The following is a 23,161-nucleotide window of genomic DNA, read 5'->3' as shown; positions in this document are numbered from 1 at the left end:
GCAAAAAAATGAAAAAGCTCACAATCAATGCTCGCAAAAAATAAGCACCCTGTGAAAACACTCCTTGATACAAGTAGAGATAGGCATGCAAATATTTATCTATTTCTTTTCTCCAAAGCACAATTATCTAACTGGAGTAGCAAGTTCTTTGGCCACTTATGGAATGGGTGTCCCATAGTAACATTTGAAGAGGGGGGCTTGCTTTAGATATGATGATATGGGATCTAGCCTGCATGTGGTTGTAGCCTTGACAATGAAATTTGTTGGCTCCATTGGTCAAGTTGATCCGTCATCTGAGGTCTATGGCTTTTCATTTATGATTGTGTCATCTAAAATTTCACAAGAGCCACCCATATTCGTAGGCTTCTTACCTTCAAGACTGTAATAATAGTCAAATGCCTTTCTTGAGCTTAGAGCATTCAAATTCAAGCCTTGTTTCTTTTGGTTCTTCATGGTTAGACTAATACTCCTCCATGGACACTTGCCATTATAGGTCTTCAAAGATCAACATATCATAAGGTCCGTGGTCATTGCCCATAGCTGAAATGGGGGTTGGTGCTATAGATTAAATAAGGAGGTAGTGAGTAAAATCAAGAAGTGCTTCACTATATAGACCTTGTATGGAGCCAGAGGATCAATAATAGGGAGTGATGGTGGCAATTTTGGAAGGGGGTATCGGGCAATACCATTATTAGCTAGGCTCATCTTGTAGAGGTGAGGGGAGAGCATTAGAGTAGACTTCAATGATGGCCATGCAAAGGATCAATGTGCATAAATGGCACATAAAATTATGGAAGGTTAAATTGTGCCAAATTTATGAGGATGAGGGTTTTAGCATGCTAAAAATTTGAGGGTGCAACACATGGTAGCTCTTGTGTGGTTGGCACTACAAGGTGTAGGCCCAATGAGCCATGCATTTGGAGGGGGTGAGATGGTAGGGCTCTCCAAGTGGCACATGATGCAAAGGTTAAGGTGAAAGGAAACCATCACCTTGATCTTAACTAATGATGGTGGGGGTTTGCAAATCGCACTCGATGTAGGGGTCAAGGTGGAAGCAAGTCATCATCTTGCCTTTCATTGATGATGGAATTCCACACACGATTCCACTTAACCAAATCCCATTTGAGGGTATAGGTTGGGATTATTCATGGAATATAAAATTTCATGATGAGTAATGATGAGGCGATGACTTTCCCTAAAAGATTACCACACTTTGACTCCATAACGATGACCATACCAAAATGAAGATACATGCCTTAGCCTTTAGGTCAAGCTTGTGTTATATAACACAAGCTTTAGGTCAAGCTTATATTATATATGTTTGGGCACATGGGTAGATGTTGTGGAGCCAAAGACTTTTAAATGAAATAAGATAGGTCTGGTGCCTATCTAAATCTCATAAGGCATCACCATGTGGCTCTGGCCAAGTGAGCCACATTATGTGGTAGTTGAAATAGCTCCACGTCAAAAAGTATTTGGGCCAAGGAGAAAATGATGAGCATAGTCCTAGTGCACTCAACAAATGTGTGATTTTTGTGCTTGATGACACTATTCTATTTGGTTGTGTATGTGGGTAGTTAATGTATGACAGCATGCTCCATTGTATGATACTATGCTCCACGGTGAGGTGATGTGTGAAAGCAGTAGAGTAGTCTTAGCCACGATTGTCAAAGGACAATAGCTAAACTCAGTAACCTATTGAGTTCTTGGCCATAACAAGAGCGAAGCATTCTCCACGGTCAAGATATTTCTAATATCATGCAAGATCTTAAGCTTGGAGAATGCTTGGATCTTGTGTGGGAGTAGATATGTAGCAGTTGTATAATCATTGGTGAAATAAATTGTGGACAAATACCTCTTGAGTATCATTTGCATGATATTGTAGTTTATACAAAAGTCTTTGACCAATTTTCTTTCTCTTGGTTCAATTTGCATTATGTTTATACAACCCTCTTGTACAATTGTCAACCTTTAGCAATCCATTGCATCCATAAATGGTGCTTGTTAACACCACCAATTACATAATTTCCAATATTTGGAAACCCTTGATGCACACCATTAATTATATGATTTTAATCTCTCATATACCTTAATGCACACAATCACTATTACATTTTTGTTCCCCAAATTATCAAAATCTCTCATAATTAATGGAATTTCTCAAAATCAATAGTTCATATGACTTCAAAGTTTGCAAAATGTGAGATTGTTCACACTTTATCTAGTATGCTCTTTAAATCCATCATCCTCCCTCTTATTGGTGCCGCTATGCCCCATGTAGTGCTATAGACTTCTAGTAGTTATACTCAATTTTTTAGGCAAACTATAGCAGATTTTACATTGTCTTTTTGCTTATCTCTTAAAGTTGCATCACGGGACTAGAGACATCTAGTTTTAGGAAAGGAAAACATCTAGAAAAAGGAAACAATTGTAAAATTAGTCAAGCATACCTTAGTGTCTGGGCTTACCTTCACTTGAATGAGGCTTCTGGTGCATCATCCACTTTCAAGTAAGAGGTTAAGATTTAACCATGTGGCCTAATCCTAACTGTATTGGGAATTTACAAACTATTTGAAAATCCCCAAGGCTCTAGACGAACTCATCCACCTTTTGAGTTTCTCTAATCTTGATCATTAGAGCACTCTCTAAGACCGTGAAACTCATATTATGCATAATGCGTGACAACGCATCAGCAACTTTATTATCCTTCCCTCTTTGGTACTGAATCGCCAAGTTAAACTCCTGCATGAGTTCTGCCCACCTAGCTTGGCAGCCTCTCAAGTCAGGTTGTTTACAAAAATGTTTCAGAGTATCATGATCAACATCAACATCAACATAAAACTCTGACCCATACAAATAATGTCTCCATGTTTTCAGAGCATGGACAACACCATACAACTCTAATTCATGAGTTGGCCAATTTCGTTGAGAGGGAGAAAGCTTCTTGCATTCAAAGGCTACTGGCCTTCCCTCTTGGAGGAGAACTACTCCTATCGCAATGCCACTTGCATTGGTTTCAAGGAAAAACAGTTTCTGGGGATCAACTATTTTTAACACCAGTCCTGAGACCACACCTTGTTTTATGGTGTTTAAACTTTCCTATTGATTCTGTCCCCATATAAAAGGTACTTTATCTGAGGTCAGATCAGTCAATGGCAATACTATTTCGGAATATCCTTTAATATGCCTTCGATAAACTTGGACAAATCCCAAGAATGATCGCAAAGCGGTCAAACTCTAAGGGATTGGCCAAGTCAGTATTGCAGCCACTTTCTTTGGATCTATTTCCACCCCCTCAGGAGTAATTATGAATCCTAAATATTCAAGTCTTACCATACACAGTATAGTTTTCTTTTTATTTACATAAAGACTGGCTTTCCTCAAAGTACTGAACACTATTCTTAAGTGTTCATAATGCTCAGCAATACTTTTGCTGAATATAAGAATATTATCAATAAAGTGTACTACAAACTTTCCGATATACAGACGTAGTAAATCATTCATAAGCATGATGAATGTAGCTGGAGCATTGGTAAGTCCAAAGGGCATTACCAAAAACTCATAATGTCCAAACCTACTTCTAAAAGCGGTTTTATGCACATCCTCGACTCTAATACGGATCTGATGGTAGCCACATTTAAGATCTATCTTACTGAAAATTATGGCCCCATGTAATGCATCTAGCAAATCATCGATCCGAGCCGTCAGATACCTGTGATTAATAGTGATATTATTCAATGCTCTGTAATCTATACAGAGGCAAAAAGTATCATCTTTATTCTTCTTTAATATCACTGGCAAAGCAAAAGGTGAGAAACTTGGTTGAATCTGCCTCAACTTGAGGTATTCTTCCAGTTGTCTTCGTACCTCCGCTTCTTCGGTAAAACTCAACCTATAGGAAGGTCTATTTACAGGTTCTACCCTCGGAATTAGTTCAATCTTATGCTGAACATTCCGCTCTGGAGGTAACCCATAAGGTAACTCATCCCTAAAACAATCTGAGAACTCCTCTGCTATTTGATCAGCCAGCTTGGCCATCTCTCCATTTTGGGCAACATCAGTGCTAGTCGAAGAATCATCAATCGCCTCTATCGACGCTGTACAAAGAAACAAAAACTCTTCTTGAGCTTTTCGAATTTCCATTACGGAAACCAACAGTCCTTGAGGTATATCTTTTTCACCTCATTAGACATACAGCACATCATTCATCTTGAATTGATAAATGTGCTTTTTCCAATCTATGGCTGGATTCTTCCTAGAATGCAAAGCCTTACCCAGGGCTATGTCTGCATGAGCAAGCTTTGTCATTTCAAAATCAAGCTTCTCAGCATAGTCCTAAATTCGAAGCTCCAACTGAGTAACCCTTTAGTCCCATAGTTCAGTTGAACTTCCATCTGCCATTCTGACTGTATATGCATAGTCAGATGGGCTAGTCTTTAGTTTCAGCCTCTTTACAAGCTTGGAGTTAATTACATTGTGTGTTGATGCTCAGTCAAACAACACAATGCCATCATGATTAGCTACTTGCCCTTTCATCTTAATTAACTCCGTATCATTAAAGGCTATATACCCCATTGCTGTGGGCTTTGACAAGACATTATCAAGTGCACTAGTTACTAGCTTAGCAACAAACAAAACAGGTACTGACCTTTGAGAAGATCCCACCAGTTGAATCTACATTTGTTCTGCTCTGGGACTTCCCTCCATTTCCACGTCGCATTCTGAGATCACCATCTCAGCCATCCGACGATTCTTGTTTCGTGGACAATCTTTCCACTGATGAGGCTGAAGGCATCCAAAACATAAGCCTTCTCTCCTCGCTTTTTCTCTTTGCTCTAGGTTCAAAGAAGACTTCGACCAAGCCCAGGCTACCATTGGTGTTACTTTTCTTTTCATTCCAATGGTGGTACTTGATTTAGGAGTCTCAACTGGTTTCGCCTGCTTGGCTTGACCACTAGGTTGTGAGGCACTCCCTTTGCTAATCCACTTCTTCTTAAACCCAGTTTTCTTCGAGTACTCATACCGAGTCCCAACCTGCACAAACCCACTTGGTCTGTTCCCCTTTGCATCCTCATAGTTCAGGGCTATGGCAATTGCTTCATCTAGCGTGTTTGCATACTTAGCCCGAACTTCCATCTTGATCCGATCATTCAATCCAAAGATAAAATCTTTTACCTGGATTGACTGAGGTAGAGGTTCATAAACTTTCATTACACTTTCTCTGAACTTATCAGTGTATTCTGCCACTGATAAATTTCTCTGACAAAGGTTTCGATACTGATCCCAAGCTCGCGATGCTTCGTTAGGAGGTGAGAAGTGTTTTCTAAATTCTTTTTTAAACCCCTCCCAAGTAGTGGATGCCACTCCATCTTTCTACTATTTTATCCACCACCTATCCCTTGCCTCATTAAACATATGGGTGGCCTCGCGGATTTGCTTCATATCATTCCTGATTTCACAAATGGCAAAGGCCTTGTCCCATTTGTGTTACCAGGTCTCTATGATATCGGAACTATGGTCAGACATCCGACCAGAATACTTTTCTGGCCTATAATTGCCAATATTAGGCACCTTAGCCCTCCTAGGCTCGACCGTATGAACACTGGTTTTAGGCTCCATTGGAGATTTATCTTTCTCTTCTCGAGATGGTCTAGCAGACATACTATGAACCATTTTCCTAAGCTTGGATTGCCCTACATTTGCTTGTAATTGTTGCGCTAAAATCTGTTGCAAGGCATCTTCTAACATTGCAATTCTGCCAGATAGTATATGGTTTGCTGGGCGCGACACCTGCGGGGTCGGTCGGACTCCCGACTCTACGGGATCGATCCTAGAAGCCTCTTCTTCTATTTCCATTTAGGTTGATGGGTGTTTTTTCTTTTTTCTTTTTTTTAAAAATAAAAACAAATAAAACACCGCTTGAAACTATATTTGCAAATCGAAAGTCCAACTGCCAAATTTACAGCTAACAAGGCATATATCACACTATAACCAAAACCACTTTTCCCTATGCTAGGGAAACTCCTGCAATCTGAATAAACTTAAACACGGATGCAAATAAACTTAAAAGGCATAGAAAACTCCCTGGCCATTCATGTAGCATAGAGAGATCAAGTTTTTTTTGTATCTGAACCAGATGAATATTCCTGTTGTGGCTCAGCTACACCCTCGTTGGGGACCCAAAACACCCTAGCTCCCACTTCAATAGTTATCATCTGCTATCTGCATAGTACTCGCTGATTACCGAGATCCCCAAATAACAAATATCACAAACATGTCCTGTGACCACACAGTAATCCTCTGCAGGTAGCTGTAACTCCAGTAACCTCACCAAAAACCAACTGTAGCACGGAAAATGCCCCCTAGAATGTCTATTACTGTTCTTGTCTGCCTACGTAAAGCTTCGTAACCTCCCTACATAGGTGTTGTGAAGGTTTATGATATGGCTTCTCCACACAATCTCCGTGATAGTTAAACGCAATCAAAGGCGACACCAGGGTGGTCAATCCAATGGGGAAGAAGACAACCTATGCAGCTATTGTAATGCACAGACTTCGCACAGTAATTGAACCACTGCTTCCAACCATATAATATTCCGCCAGCCCGTCACAACGCCAGCCAATCAATCTACGTGCAACAACTAGTTCTTCACGCGATGCCAAAAAGCCCTGAAGGTACCAAATTATGAACTTGCGGCTGTATGCGATCGCCTCACTATTTCTTCTATCACCAAACTGCTATACGTAAACTAATACCACCGAAATCATGTTATAATTACACAACTAGCCCGTGCTCACAGGCTCCTATAATCCCATCTTCCACATCTTCATTCAATGTCGATGAAAATCACCGAAATATTATGGTCAACCACGTAACCTAATACCATCGAAATCACGATATAATTACACAACTAGCCCGTGCTCACAGGCTCCTGTAATCCCATCTTCCACATCTTCATTCAATGATGAAAATCATCGAAATATTATGGTCAACTAGTCTTGAGGGTAACAACCCGTAAACCAGCGTGTGCGCCACTCTTAGCCTTTTCTCTTAATCTCGTAAAACAAGATCCCCACTCCTTTATTAGCTTCCCGGTGGTAGCACGCTAAGGCTTAACGAAGATTCAGATCAACAGCTCAATGTTCCGCCATGCTCTACCTGCTGAACACCAAAGCCCAAGACCTCTCTCAATTTCCCTTTTCCCAATCGCCTGCAGCTCTGATACCAAATGATACGTAAAATCTGTTTAAACCTAACTTTTTCTTCAATCACGGGCATAGGCACCTGGATTATCCTCCCAGCCAACCTCGATGGTAGTAAGCTCTCTATATATTTTCGTTACGTGAAGGCCCTTGCTTACCAAATTCCACCAAGCCCTAAAATTCCCTAGATGGATCTAGTATACCACATGTCTTCATTCTAGGGTCCCTCCTTAATGCATCATTTACCCCTCTCTTGGGATATCATTGAAACCATTTGCCCCTTGGCACATTTCATGCATTTAGGCCCCTTAGCCTTAGATCCACCTAGTCTAGTGCCATGTCACCCTCACCAAGGACCTTGACTTTAATTCGTTTTTGATCATTTACGTAAAGCCCAACAAATATAATACAAACATTGATCCTTTAAAGGAAAATGTCGACTCACCCTTCCGAGGTCATGTTACCTCAACTTGAGCGTAACATAAACATTTTGAGCAGGAGTCATCGAAACCAAATTCAGCGTTTTGTGCGCAGGCCTCAACCGATAAACAAACGGGAGGCATCATTCCGACAGTAAGGTGCGTGGAGGACAGTTTTTCGGTTCAGGGAAATTCCATTTTGGAAGAGAGAGCTCTAATTATTTAGGTCTCATAGCTCCATCAAGGGGGGGTGCTTCCATTGATGATTTTGTGTGCTTGGAAATTGGGATGGAGGGGAGTGGGACAAGTGCAATATGATAAATTGAGCTGGTAGAAATGGTCAAATATGCATCGTTGAAAGCTGTGACAATGTATATTCATCACGGCGAAACGATCTCTGTTGCCGTTGAGGATCATCTAGAAGACGATCTTCAGGTCCTCCCTTCTATCTCACAGATTGCATCGAAGTTTTTCTCAGTTGCAGACCAGATTGTACGATGTTCTAACGCTAACTTCAGCCTTCGTGATGGTGCACAAAGTTGCTGTCTTTCTCCGATTATTTTCATCATCCTGTCCGATTTCTAATACGTTGCAGCTATACCACAATTCCTGTCCGATTTCTAATACTTTGCAGCTATCGCACGATTCCTGGATTGCGTTCATGGCAGGGTGGCGCAATCGATTCATCGCATTTTACGAACTCTTTCGCACTTTTACATTCTTCGAATCTCGCAAAACATTCCATTGTTGACGCCCATTTCAGATCATGGGAATTAAGTCTACCTGCTTTTCTCTGTGGCACGTCCGAACGATGAATTGATTCTTTGGAAATCAAGTTTCCAGCTCTATTTCTCCCACAGTGTTTGCATTTATTTGTTGTCGTCAGTTAGTTTCGTTGTTTCGATTGTACCGCAGCGATCTCCTCTGAGTCCTCTCTCGATGCAGTACCAGCGTAACATCTCAGCATATCAAATCATTGGCTGTTCGCAAAAATCTTTATACCAAGGGGGTCTGCAACCTTTGCGTTTACTGACTGATTTAAACAAAGGCTGAACTTTTGAGATTGTCCAGAAGAACAATCGTTTGACGGTTAGAGCCTAGTTTAGTCGCAATCGTTATTCTTATTCGGATCTCAGTTCCTTCAAGTTGTTGCGATCCATACGTATCGTCAAATTACTCGCTTATCTTACTTCTCAACTCGCGGCAAAGTGCAAGTTTGAATATGCGTGTCTGACGCTTGCCTGCGTTTACACCAGGCTACTGTATTAACTCTCAGATAATTTGAACTTGGTTGTAGTTGCTACAGCAGCTTAGCATCTGTTTTTGTCAGTATGGAAATTTGTTTTTTGTTATCTACAACAGCCATGCTCTACTTGTGGTATTATATGTTTGCATTGGACTAGTGAAATCGTTGTGACGTCACAGACTCCAGCATCCAATTGAAGACGATTTGCGAGGAAGCAACTCTTATGAATACTCTCAATGGCAACAAAGGATACTTCTTCGCTGCTCGAACAGGAAGTTTGTACAGATTGGGAGGATGGATTCCGAACACAGCAAGTTGACGGAAGCGAAACAAACTCCACTGAGGAGATTTTGCCTCCTCTGCTTAGGAAGATCTCTACTGGAGGCTTTTCATTTATAGCAAAGGATTCCCCGAAGGCAAGCTCGCTCTCATGGATAAATCTTTTAGACCTTGACAGTGGCAACGTATCTACAGATATTGATGAGGACAAAGGATCGGCAAATCATGCAACAGGGTTGGAACGCAACGGGGACTCCTCAGCATGGGGAAATGTTATATCGCCACAAGCGGAGACTTCTGAAGGTGCAACTTTGGAAAGACTAAACATGGGGCACGTGGACATAGCAGTAAGCCAAAACAACTCTGGTCAAGGCATGCCAAGAGATGGTGGCAGTCTTAAACCAAAAAGTCCATCAACTGCACATGCAGTTGTTGTTGAACTAGCCAAAAAAGTCTCTTTCGGTTCTAAAACTCGAAAATGCGACACCAATGATGCGGCCAAATCGGTACCCCAAACTCCTTTGCCTGACACTGCAAAGCAAGGATCCAAGCGGAGGTTCTCCTCCCAGCCAATGGCAGCGAGCGTCAAGCATTCTAGTACAATGAATGGAAGCCATCCTCATTCTGGTCCAGTTCGCAGATGTGTTTCACAGCATCTGGAGGGAAACAAAGAAGGAAACTATTTTTTGTTCAGGACAAAGTCGTCCAAATTTGAAAGGCAAATTTCACGTCTGCAATCCGGAGGTCAGCGAGAAGAGAAAGAGACATGCAATGTACAAGGCAAGAAGGAACCCTCTGAGGGGAAAGCCATGCCTGCAGGACGATACTTTGACGCTTTGAAAGGTCCAGAGTTGGAAATTTTGAAGGTGAGGAAAGTATAAGCACTTGAATTAGCATTTTTTGTTGATCACTCAATGATAAACCATGTGCATGCACGTGCTTGCTGTTTCTAAAAGGGGCTTTGTCCTAGGATAGTGGACCGTAAAGATTTCATCCTTAGATGATTGTTCTCACTGAGAAAAGGAGTGCACATTGATGCTTCGTTTCTGGTTCACACACTGTATCAAAGTCGTTTGATTTATTCTTGTCAGTCGTATGATTCACTCTCGTCAGTCGTTTGATTCACTTTTGTCATTCATTTGATTCACTTTCACGATGTGGTGTTTACACTAGCAGTGAAGCAATGTCGTGTGTTAAGCATTATTGGATAGTTTGTGGCTGAGCGCTCAATCTTGAAGAGACAAGCTCTGCGGGTCTCAGAGCTTTGACACTATCGCTAGTGTGCTTTTTATCTGCAAAGGTTTGCTTTATCCTGTCCTTTCTCTGTTTTTTTATTTCTGAACTTCTCAGAAGTTACGTTACATCTTCTGATTGGGGTCCCTTTTTAATTCTATGTTAGTGTTTCAAAACTTCAAAATGTTGCTCCATATAAAAAACGGTTTTCCAAGTTTTCCCTTTATTGACTTTTATGCTTGATTTTGGAGCGCCTTTTTTTAATGGAGAGTCAACAACAATGCATTCAAAATGACGTTTTGACAGGTTGGTTGATTATTGGGTAGAAGTGCTGTTAATGCAAGAGATTTGTGTGACTCATTTATTAGCTAATTTGTAATTTGCATGCAATCAGATATATCCTCACTGGAGAAATACAGATTTTTTAATTAATGAAACTGTCACTTTGTACAGGACTCAGAGGAGCTGCTACTTCCGCTTGATCAACGATGGCCGTTTCTCTTGCGATTCCCAATAGGGTTTTTTGGTATCTGCCTTGGACTTGGCAGCCAGACAATTCTTTGGAAGACCCTGGCAACAAGCTCCTCCATGCGCTTTCTCCACATACCACTAGCCATAAATCTTGCCTTGTGGTGGTTGGCACTCGTTGTACTTGTTAGTGTCTTCATTACATACTCTTTGAAGTGCCTCTTGTACTTTGAGGCTGTGCGCCGTGAATATTATCATCCAGTGCGAACAAACTTTTTTTTTGCTCCTTGGATAGCCTGCATGTTTTTGACACTGGGCATCCCTCCAAGTTTTACGACCTCTGTCCACCCCATTTTATGGTGCATATTTATGACACCTATTTTGCTCTTGGAGCTGAAAATTTATGGCCAGTGGCTTTCAGGAGGGGAGAGAAGATTGTCTAAGGTGGCAAATCCTTCCACACACTTGTCATTGGTGGGGAATTTCATAAGCGCACTATTAGCAGCGACAATTGGTTGGAAAGAGCCAGCTGTTTTTTTCTGGGCTGTTGGTTGTGCACATTACTTGGTTCTTTTTGTAACTCTTTACCAAAGATTACCTACTGCAGAGGCCCTTCCCAAGGACCTTCACCCTGTATTTTTCCTATTTGTAGCAGCACCTTGCACAGCAAGCGTTGCTTGGAAATACATTGTGGGAGACTTTGACTATGTTTCAAGAATTGCATATTTTGTGGGATTATTCCTCTATTCATCCTTGGTAAGTTTACATTATGTGCAGTTTTCAAAGCTGACAATGTTCTTTTTCAGATATGTGCAGTTCTCTAGTTAGCTCTTTATAATACGCTTGTCTTCCTTGTGGTAAACCATCCTCCTGTATATTGGAGCTAGTGAATTGCCAAAGGCTATTCATTGATGTCGCCTTTTCTTTTTGCATGTGTGGCAGGTTGTTCGGCTCAACTTCTTCCGTGGATTCCAGTATGCTCTTCAAACCCATTTCTTGGAATGGATGCATAGTCTTTGTTTTCTATATTACTTCTGATACCAGTTGGGATTTGGCTCTCCTTTGAAAGAAGTTTAGTGAATTTTCTTCCTGTGTGGGAGGAAGTTAAGCCTTTTTCCCATGTACTTTTGTAAACGGGAAGTGTTGCAATTCATCTTTGCTTGCGACAACATGCAATCAAAACTTGGACAGAACGAGGCTGGACTGAGCCCTCTTTTTACATTGTTGCGGAAACTTGTCCGTGAAGTCCATTGCCATTATTCAGACATGCTAACTGTTGGATCTGGCAGCTGACCATTGTGTAATTCTTCTAGCCAGTGATTTGCCAGCCAGTTGACATAAACTTGATTCCAAGCTGCACCCTTCAACATCAGCATAAAACAAATAGATCAGCCTTTAGAACTTGTCATTAAAGGAGTCAAGGGTGCCCCCACCTCCAGCCTTGGGGAACAGATCATAGCCTCATGGCTCGTGCAGAGTTGGATTAGCTGTGCCTCAATTCTTTAATATTGAAGCAACACATGGATACCTTCTTCAGAAAAGGGGCTGTTGCAACCCAATGCGTGTTGTGTGATTGTATTTCTCCATTTTCATGCTTTCATCTATCATGTTACAAGCAACTCATGCTTCTGCAATCTAGATTCAGTTAGTTAGTGTGAGGAACGTAGCTAATAATTCCCATGCATACTGGCTTGGTATTGCAGGGGTAGGTTTGCCGAATCGCTGCGGTAGGCATGTAGACCATGACTCAATCTTCATTTTCCATATTGGCAGCTTGAAGGCTCTAGCTAAGGGGGTTAGGTAAGATTCACGATTTGAAGGATGACTGCCCTTCAATTGGGGTCGGATTGTCCATGGTGTTTTTAGGTGAGACCACTGTCTAATGTCCACATGGCAGGGCCTCCAAGGTGGATATTGTTATTTTCCCTATTTTAGAGATTTCAACCCTAGAATCAAGGGTTCATTCATATGGTTGGGTTAAGACACCTAGACCTAGCTTATTATATGCTGGTGGAGCCAGAACTAGGGGCAGCCATAGATGGCTGGTCAGAAAGCTCATCATTGTTTGGGATGTGCCCATGTATGCACAGGAAGTTCATGGAGATCTGCTAGGCTTATTGCAAGTATATCAAAGACTTGATCAAAATAGCCATTCTCACCACCAACCTGTTGCAAGGTTTAAAGACCAAGAAACAACCCTTTAGCTTTACTCCAAAAGCCCTTATAGCTTTCAATCTGTTGAAGGGAGCAATTACCTTAATCCCATGCTTGGCTCTAGGATAGTGGGATCAGCCATTTGATGTGTGGGCCAACAACAGTGACTATGCCATCGGTGACCAGCATTGCCAATTGCTCGCATTTGAGAGAGAGAACTTTTTGTTGTTACTTATGCTTAAGACTCGGAAGGATTCTTGTTTGGACAGGACTTCATAATCAGGACCAATCACCAAGCATTGAAGTGGCTACATTGAGGTGCCTAGAGACAAATGCAAGCTATCCAATGGTCTGACCAAGTTAGATGGATCCAAACGTCCCAACATTTTGAGGAATGAAATTACAAAATAATTAGGCAAAAGTTAGGGGTTGGCGCAAACAATATGGATTTTAGAAATGCCAAGAAGTGCCTGTGGGGTTTATGAGAAAAACAATCCATAATCCCACTACCTCATAAAAGATGCTAGCGCCAGTGCCATGAGAAGAGCCATGTGTCACGAGGACGTGAAAAGTGATGTAAAGTATCTTTGTAACTCAACCACGCTTAACCCAGGGTTAACCATGCTTAAGTGTAGTAATGGTTTGGCCGTGAGGGACTGGCTAGAGGAAGTGCACACCTCCTAGAAGTTCCTAGGGGCAAAGTCTAGGTGCACCACTAGGTCCTAGGGGCAAGGCAAAGGCTTTAAAGAGGGGTCTAATAGTTGGGCCCAAGGACAACCAACTTTGTACTTGGTATGGTGGTTAGAGCTTTAATGAAGGGCCAAGTGTCATGCATGTGGGTGCATGCTCTTCCCCCACCTACCCTCTCTCTCCCCTCTCTCTCCTGGAGGTTGGGAGGTCTAGCAGAAGCTCTCTCTTGCATTTTCGTTGCATTTATCTAGCTCCTCCTACTGTTGTGTTGTTGCTCTAGCTGCTCCCTTTCCTTTGGCATGCTTTTCGAGTCAGCCTTGCTGCAAGCACGTGCCCCGAGGTGTTGTACGGTGGTTGGCGTGCGGATCTCGAGGCAGAGAGGAGGACATTTATTGTGCAGTCTGTACAGCTATACGGAACAAAGGTGCATTCCCGAGGCTGCTGTACGGGTTGGTTGAAGCGAGGATTCGAGACACAGATCCCGGAGTTGATGCTCTGGGGCAAATCTGCATACCTGTGGTCCTCTCCAACCTTTCTTGCCCTCCTTCTGCTCTCCATCTTCATCTCTCTCTTCTCTCGGTAGATGGAAGCCTCTTGCACCCTGCGGGGAGCGTGGACGGAGGATAGGCACGAGGAAAGAGCTCGCCCCTCTGCCACAGATAGCGGGAATTGGTTCCAAGTTCTGTCTTTCATTGTTCTTTCTTGCTTTGGTGCTTTCTGCAGTGCATGTGTGTTGTTTGCAGTCCTTTCAGGACTCCTACAGGTTCTAGCAAGCACCCAGAGGCAAGGGTATTCCTGCGGAAGGCCTAAGGACAATGTGGATGCATGTGATAGCCTTGAGGCTGCCTTGAGCCAGTTTGCCAGTGGTTTGGATGCCTGAATGTCTCTCAGTTGGGTCAGATCAGAAGTGGATGCCCGAGTATGCCTTGCCAGTTGCTATTCTAGTGGTGCACTTGGATTAGATGCCTTGAAGACAGATAGAGGATTTGCAGAGAGAACAGTGCAGGGGTGAACCCATGGTGTAAAGCATTTCCATTCATAAGTATTAAATAAATACCGTAAGGGGGCTAAGGCATTTGGGACAAGTGGGTGCATTGTGTACTGTTTTCACTGAGTAGGGGCATTCTAGCCTCCCCTTTGTTGTTGTTGAAGTTTGTTTCTAAGTTTTGCTAAGTGGTTGAAGTGACTGAAGCTTGCATTGTGGCTATTTATGAAGTTTATGACTGAGTAGATGAAGATCACTGCCCTTTTGTGTATTGAAGGCCGGTTTTAGTGGTTCCATTGCTGGGATAATCACCATCTTCCTACAGAGGTGAGTCCTAGGAGTGTTGGGTGAAGGACACCTTCATTGCAATTGTTGCTATAGCCATCAATCTTAGCAAGCATGTCACACCGTGAAAGGTCGTTAACCATCTCTGAGCAGGAGGGGCAAGAGGAAGATAGAGCATCAGAGAACTTTGAAGAGGAGCACAGCATCAGCGGGGGTGATGAGCAGCAGGACAGTGGGGCACAGCCTATTTCTCTTGAGCATGCCATTGAGGATGTCCACTGAGGATTTATAGGATGAGGTAGATGAGGCAGAGGAGCTTGATCCCATTGTCCTTTTTCAGATGCGAATGCAAAGTGTAGCAGGAGCTTTGTCGCAGTTGCAACATGTCATCACGGAGATTATGCAAGCTCCTCCCCCTATGGTTGCTTCCTCTGGAAGCAAAAAGGCAGCTCATAAGAAACAGAAGAAGCATAAGAAGACTCACAGGCATGTATCTTTCAGTGGACAGCCTTCAGAGATGCCCACAGTCACCCCTTTAATGGGTAATGCAAATAACTTTCATTCAGTGAATCAGGGACAACAAGTTCTCCCCCAGCCCATGATGCATCCAGGATACTTCGTAGGGGGATCCGTTTTTCAAGCAATGGTGGGACCACCCACAGAAAGGCCCGCAATGCCAGGCAGCTTTATGGGCAGCACACAGCCCGGAATGCAGAATTTCCAGCAACCTATGATGGGTGGAATGCCCCCTGCAAATGCCAATATGATGTACTCAAACATTGGAATGCAGACAGGAATGCTTGGTGATGGGCAATACTTGGAATACGCCACAGATGCAGAGAGTGGGACCAAGAATGCCTAACCCCACCATGGGTACGGGTGGAATGGCTATGAATGCAGGAGCAATGACGACTCTGCCCTTTTTACAGCCCCCCGTTTATGGCAATCTCACCCCTAAAGGCAAATTGAAAGATTACAAGGAGGGAGGGGCAGTTGTAAAGTTTGAAACCTTCAATGGGATGCCGGACAGATCGAAGGCTTTGACATTTGTGCAACAATTCGATGCCGCCTACTCAGGTGGAAACTTTACAGAGTCTTCCAAAGTCCGCAAGGCAGTCACCTTTCTGAAGGGCAATGCGCTCCAATGGTGGACTAACCTCCTCTTGCAAGGTAGAGCACCTACCACTTGGGTCGAATTCAAGCAGGTCTTCTCACCAACATGGCTCACTACCACTTTCGAGATAGATATCATGAAAAAATGAAGGACAGATTGAAGCCTTTAATGGGATGCAGGACAGATTGAAGGCTTTAACATTTGTGTAACAATTTGATGCCGCCTACTCAGGTGGACACTTTACAGAGTCTTCCAAAGTCCACAAGGCAGCCACCTTTCTGAAGGGCAATGCACTCCAATCGTGGACTAACCTACTCTTGCAAGGTAGAGCACCTACCACTTGGGTCGAATTCAAGCAAGTCTTCTTAGTATCATGGCTCACTACCACCTTCGAGGTAGATATCATGACCACCTGGTACAGGTTAGATGCTGCAAATTGCAGAAATTTGGAGGACTACAATAAGAAGTTTTGGGAATTCTTACAGGCATGTACCGCTGTCCGAACAAATTGAAAGGTATTGCTGCAGGTTGCCAAAGGAGATTCGGGACTACTGCACAAAGACAAGGGTCTCCAACATGTCATAGTTGATTAAGAACGCCACTACCGCTTATGCACTCATGCAAGGGAAAGCTTCTGGGTTCAAAGGTAGCTTAAAGGAGACATCGAAGTCAAAGGATAGCAAGGCGGAATCCCCTAAGAAGTTCAGAAAGTTTTCGCAGCCCATGAAGGCAAAGTTTGTTGCAGGACAGAGGCGAGTACCAACCCGTATGTCAGATGAGGAAAAGCAAGTTCTGTATGATGCCAACAAGTGTTATATTTGTAAGGAGGAGGGCCACAGGGCTTTTGAATGCCCACATAAGAAGCGGAAGTTCCCTCCTACGGAGCAGGGTGAACACAAGGAAGAGAAGTGTACTGTTTAGAAGAATAAAAGGCCCAAGCCCACTGCTGGTCTTTTGCCAGACTTGATTGGGGCTGTTCAGAATACAGATGCTACAGAGTTATGCTGGACATGGGGCAAGATAAGAGACCAAACAGCTCTGATGTTTTTTGATCCGGGAGCCAAGGCCAACTTTATCTCTCCAGAGCTGGCTGTAAAGTTGGGAATACGGGCAAAGGAGATGGGTCCCTTGTGTGATGCAGATATGGCTTGTCTGGGGCTCAGCCAGTCAGTTACTCCGATGATAGGCAAGCTGCGGATGCATATTCAGAGCTATGTGGACACAGAAGAGTTCTATATTATGCCGTTGAATAGTTGGGATGTGTTACTGGGGCTACCCTGGCACTTTCGTGTTGGGGCTGTTTTGGATACAAAGAATAAAACAATCACAATCACTCACCGTGGCAAAACCCATGTTCTTGATGCTAAATTGAAGGGAGAATCCATCCTTCTTTTATCTACTTCTACCATTGGCAACGTAATGAAAAAGCACCTTTTAGGATACTTAGTGTTTGCATCTGAAAAGAAGTCAGTAGAAGAAGAGTCTCATTTTTCTAAGCTGGAAAAACAGCGGACAGATTTTCTTTTTCAGTTTAAGGAACATTTTTCTGACTCAAAGGCCAGAAGATCATACGATAGATATAATCCCTGGTAGCAGCCCTCCTAACTGACCTCCTTACAGGGTCAGTGTAGCCCAGGAAGAGGAAATTATGAACAAGGTCAAGCACCTGTTGGAGAAGAGGCTGATTCAGCCCAGCTCTTCACCCTACTGCTCACCTGTGTTCTTGGTTTAGAAGAAGTATGGATCCTGGCGGATGTGCATTGATTACAAATCCCTCAATAAAATCAGCATTAAGAACAGATTCCCTATACAGAGCCCTCAATAAAACCAGCATTAAGAACAGGTTCCAAATGGAGGGCTGTTAGAAAGCAGTGACTCCGAAACGTACAAAATTTTGGAAATATGGGGAAGGTGAGTGGAAAGGTTGCAAAAAAGGGTTGAGTTAAATGTCAAGGTCCAGTGATATGTCATTGAAGGAAGTTACATGTGTGTCTAACCAATGAAGGTTGGGGCCAAGTTGAGTAAGGAGAATACTATGAAAGTTTCATCGGATTTGTGAATAGCAAACCGAGAGCAAAAACAACAAACTCACAAAGCATGAAAATGCGGAGGAGGGAGAGACACTTCGACACTCAAAATTAGGAAAAAGCTCTACTTTGGTGCTTAGGAAAAGAACTTGGTACAAGCTATCGAAAGAGGGCAGGGGTGGGGCCTATAAATAGGGCCCCAACCTTGCAGCCGGCTGCTTATGCAGGCGGACTTGGCTCGACCCTTAGGCCAGCCTAACTGATCCAAAAGGGTTGGGTCTAGTCGATTAATCTAACCATGTTGCAGGGTTGGGTCTAGTCGATTAATCTGACCATGTTGGGGAACTGGTTGGGCCCCCAACCTAGCCCTGTCTTGGCTGGCTTCTGGGTGGCATAATCGCAGGTCAAACGGACCCCTCAAGCACCCCGAAACTCCGAATCCTAGCGGTCTTGCCATGTCCATCCCCCTCTTTATCTATCCCTTTGTTGGGCGCCCTCACTCCTATTGTACATCAGGAGATGTCAAACCCTAACAAATACATTGGATGCTAGGTCAATGGTCCCTTGGTGATGGTGTTCGAGATGACTTAGGAGTTCTCCATTATTTTCTTGGGATTGAAGTCAAGAAAAAGGAGCGTAATATCTTTATTTCTCAAGAAAAGTACTGTTGTGAGATCTTGAAGCTGTTCCAAATGAGGACTGCAAGAAAGTGGTGACACCAATGGAGGTTGGGGCCAAGCTGAGCAAGGAGAATACATCTCAATGGGTGGATGCTAGTAAGTGTTGGTTGGAAGTTTGCTTTACTTAACAAATACCCGACCATACATCTCTTTTGCCGTTGGGGTTCTCTATTAGTTCTTGTCAAAGACGAGAAAGTAAGGGTGCTTTGGTACTTGAAGGGAAAAAGCACATACGGAGTCACATCCAGCACAAGATTGGAAGTGGGAGGATTCTATGATCTAGACTGGGCAAGTGATTGGGATGCTCGGGAACAAGTTATATTGGCATCTTGTCTCATTTCATCGCTCAGCAAGAAACAACAAACAATGTATCTTCAATGGAGGGAGAATACAAGGCAGCCTGTGTTTGCCACTTGCGACTCGTTGTGGCTCATGTGGATTTTCGAAGATATGGATGCTCCTCAGGAGAATCAATGTTGAATACTGACTGCCAAGAATTTTGTGTTTCGTGCTCGAGCGAAAAACATTGAGGCCCATTACCATTTTTATCCAGGAGCTCAACATCGACGAGATCGTGGAGCTGATGTATTATCCGACTTCTAACAACCTGTCAGATGTGTGCACGAAGTCTTTTCCCAAAGACCAGTTGGAGCACCTCATATGACGCATGGGTAATAGGCCCACGGAATGAGCGACGAGAGTTCTCTAGATCTGTCTGCTGTCGGCCGGTGAGGTTGAGAAATCAGTACCTCAGTTTTTAACAGCTTATCACAAGACATTTTTTCAGTTACTATTAGTACTTGACACCAAGTTCTAAGATTTTTTCAGTTACTATTAGTACTTGACACCAAGTTCTAAGATTTGCATTAGCCTATGATGAAACAATCCTAGGAATGCATAATGTAAGCAAAAGCTGCACAGGCAGCTGATTGATGTTCACAGTATTATCAGGCACTTGCCTGTTTGAGAGGGTTATAGCCACAATGTAGTATTGATGAGGTTTGGCTGCAGGTTGAATTGACTACAATTTTAGGGTATCTACGAAGCAGCTCTCTAGAGGCAATGGGCATATCTTTTATGGCCTATGTAGGGGGAGATGAGACTGCCACTGCATCCATCATTATGTGATATCCAGTTTTGACTTCCGTTAGTCCTAGTTGACAAAAAAGTTGAATAAGTACCCTAGACTCATTGCTCATTGCAGTGTTCTGGAGACAGCAGCATTGATGAGCGTTGGTTGACAAGTTTTGCATGTGTATGAAGCAGCAGCTCTTTGGAGGTAAAGGGGATCTTTTTGAAGTCTCTAGTGGGGAGATGGGTTTGCCACTATGCCCATTGTGAGTTTTGACTCCATTAGTTTCCGGTGACGAATAGTTGCTAATTTCCTCATGCTATTGATACATTAGATAGTTGTGGCTTCTCCAGGTGGAGTACGGCTCGTAAAACTGATTTTCTAGCATCTATGCAGTAATCTACTGGTCAAGTAATCATGAATGTTTAAGTTTTGTATTTATCAATTGCTTGGAGAGGAGAGGAGGAGATGGCTCAATCACAATGGACATTTGAATGCATTCTTATCTGCGGTTGGAATTGTTACACCCTGCTTTGAAATGTCACAGGGCTCCTAAACAACCATTTGAAGTCGAGAAAATCCAAGGGCGTTAACACCTCACTTGGTATTCAGTGAAATAATGGTCAAGTTGTCTTTACTTTGATTATTTTCAAACCAGAAAGGATAGTGGAGAAGTCACTATAACATTACCCCGTGTTTATTTGCTAGTTTGATGTAGTGATCTTTAAGCTTTTGTTTTAGGACAAGTTATGCAATCTTTGTGGTTAAATACTGAAATCTGTATGGCTGAACGCTGTATGACCTGTAGTCTTCAAAGTGCTGTGTATTTTTTTTTTTTTTTTGCAAAAAGAGACTTCTATTAAGTATTAAAGAAAATCGGTTAGAGCAAGCTCCATACGGGATACATCATGTAATGCACGAAAAGCTCAAGAGCCAAAAAGAAAGGATTGAGGCTGATAGTGCCATCTCAATCCAGTAGAAACATCCGAGAAAAAAGGAGAACCCCTCCAAACTCGAAGAAATATAGTCCTTCTAGAAGAGGCTGCCCGTGAAGGGCTTTGCATGCTAGCCCATATGGCTATCAAAGTGTGAACCGTGTCAGTCCAAATACCCGTGAACACCTGTGATGGGTGTATCTGGGTGCCATCCAAGGCCTCAGTACATCTGGCTCTCCAAATGTGCCAAGAGGAAATGCTAGCTAAAATCTCCCAAGAGGTGTCCACTGAAACATGAGAAGCTCTGAAGGGAGTAAGTGGTACATCTTGAAGAGAGCAGGGCTCTATCACCCGCTGGCGGACCGAGAGTGCCCAAGAAGAAGACTCACCCTCATAAAACACCTGGGGCCCGGTAAGGGATAACCATGCGACCGAGCCCCAAGTCATGAAGAAAGGGGAAGTGTGAAAGATGCTGAGTATCCGAGCAACCCCTTTCCAAACAGTCCTCGCCTGACTGCAGTCCCAAAGGCAATGTCGCACTGACTCCTCTGCAGAATGACATCGAGGACAAGTGGGATCAGCCCCAAATCGTGATCTCCACAGGTTGATCTCCACAGGTTCACTGCAATCCCTCCATGAATAGAAAGCCAAAAGAAAAGAGTGATCTTTCTATTTCTGAGGGATTTCCAGAGCCTCCTCCAGAAATTTCTACGCAAATCTGTGGTGATGAAGAAGCTTTCCCAATGGGGGGCTCTAGAGGGAATCCAACCCCTACTGTTCAGCTGAAATCTCCTGGCATTACCAACTGTGAAACGAAAGAAGGGAATCCCCCTCTCTCGGTGCCCATGATCTATCCACTCCCACTCTCCTGGGTCCCACTGCAAGCACCTGATAGGTGCACCTCCATATAACCACAACCTCCAGGATCCCAAGGCCAAGAGCAGAGGGTCGGGGTCTAAGTACCACTGCAAGCCCGGTCCATGGTCCACAAAACCAACAATCCTGACAAGCTGAAAGGCAACCTCAAGAAGAATGCCATCCTTGGATGTAGAGAGTAAACCTCCATCCCCAACGTCAAAGACCAGTGCGTCTTCCCCGAGACCTCGGAGAGCGATCACCTGTAAAGGAACTGATGTCCTCGAAAAAGCCCCCATCCAAGTGGTGGAAGTAATAGGCAACTCAACTGTCGATTCCACCGGGATGGCTGCACCTATCTGCTGAATCCTGCGTGCTACCCCTCTGAGGTGACTCACGGACTGCAGTCTCTGATCCTCAGGTAGCCTGATAAAAGCTTTCCAAGTGCCTACTGTGTAGGCGGGGCCTCTCTCCCATTTAGACCACTGCATGTAATGGGACCTATGGGTCCAAACACACAGCACAGCAATGCCAGACCACAGTGCTGTGTATTTGGACCCATAGGTCCTTGGAATTCAAGTTCCAGCTCATCAGAATTGAATCTTATTGCAATCTCTTATTGTTTGACAAATTATTGGAGGTGCCTGAAGTCTCACTTTACTACTATTGACACCATTTTCTGTCACATGTGGTGTGCAGGTTCTCTGTTGCTTGGTGGGCCTACACATTTCCAATGACTGCATCAGCCATTGCCACGATTCATTACTCCCTTGAAATAAGACATCCAATTACACAGTTTTTGGCAGTTCTTCTTTCATTCATCTCAGTTGCCACAGTAGTCAGTCTTTTTATTGCTACAATACTTCACGGTGTCTTCTGGAGATCACTTTTTCCCAATGATATGGCCATTGCCATTACGAACAGACGGCATAAAAGAAAGAACAAGGGAACAAAGCTAGGCACTTTATATGGATCTTTGGACAGTAACGGAGACAGTTTAAGCAATGGATCAGGTTTTAATATAAATTCTGTGGAAGGACGTAAACTTTCGCCAGATTCACCTCAAAATGCCTTGCTAACTGTCGAGTCTGATCCTCTTCCTGTGAAGGAAGCTGGCAAGCTGTGCTGATGGACTTTTAAGTAGTTTTGAGAGCTTGTTTGTGCTATCAGTAGACAGTATACACTTCTCATGTTTGTGGCCACTAGAAGGGGGAAAACACTTGAAGGTTTGTATAATGTGTATTATTAATGGAAGCTATTTGATTTTTTGTTCTGCAAGCCAAAGATTTCATGTACTGTAACCTAGTGTACTTAGGTACTTGTAGCAGGAAAACACCTAAAGAACCTTTGTAGAGACTACTGATGAACATGAGCTCACTATTATCTGAAATTTTGCTTTAAATGTGGATTTCCATCTTGGTTTATGACGTCTACGTACAGTAATGCAGAATCTTCGACTCTTTGATGTTGATTGTTACTTCAGACTCCTGATCATGGACTTGTAATTTTTTCAAAAA

At 43.2% G+C, this 23,161-nt stretch overlaps 1 protein-coding gene and 1 pseudogene across 1 annotated transcript; both read left to right on the top strand.

The window, feature by feature from the left end:
• The first annotated feature begins 9,103 nt into the window (after positions 1-9,103).
• On the top strand, positions 9,104-22,836 carry LOC147891238 (S-type anion channel SLAH2-like). Its single transcript, XM_087389184.1, has 4 exons — positions 9,104-10,012; positions 10,833-11,603; positions 11,790-11,821; positions 22,344-22,836. The coding sequence occupies exons 1-4, from the start codon at positions 9,104-9,106 to the stop codon at positions 22,771-22,773; spliced, it is 2,142 nt and encodes a 713-aa protein (XP_087245310.1). The 3' UTR covers positions 22,774-22,836.
• On the top strand, positions 15,831-17,668 carry LOC147891239 (uncharacterized; annotated as a pseudogene).
• Positions 22,837-23,161: the final 325 nt, after the last annotated feature.

The sequence above is a fragment of the Dipteris shenzhenensis genome, chromosome 18 (assembly GCF_047967505.1).
Source record: "Dipteris shenzhenensis isolate YYH24624 ecotype China chromosome 18, Dip_SZ_1.0, whole genome shotgun sequence".
In the NCBI taxonomy this organism is placed as follows: Eukaryota; Viridiplantae; Streptophyta; class Polypodiopsida; order Gleicheniales; family Dipteridaceae; genus Dipteris; species Dipteris shenzhenensis.
The sequence above is the reverse complement of the archived record's forward strand: the minus strand, read 5'-3'. Positions and strand labels throughout refer to the sequence as shown.

Bases quoted from the DNA above. Each gene is read 5' to 3' on its own strand.
- LOC147891238 (XM_087389184.1), top strand. From the start codon at position 9,104: ATGGCAACAAAGGATACTTCTTCGCTGCTCGAACAGGAAGTTTGTACA. The intron at 10,013-10,832 runs GTGAGGAAAGTA...CACTTTGTACAG, and splicing joins CAGAGTTGGAAATTTTGAAG to GACTCAGAGGAGCTGCTACT. The intron at 11,822-22,343 runs GTATGCTCTTCA...TGTGGTGTGCAG, and splicing joins AACTTCTTCCGTGGATTCCA to GTTCTCTGTTGCTTGGTGGG.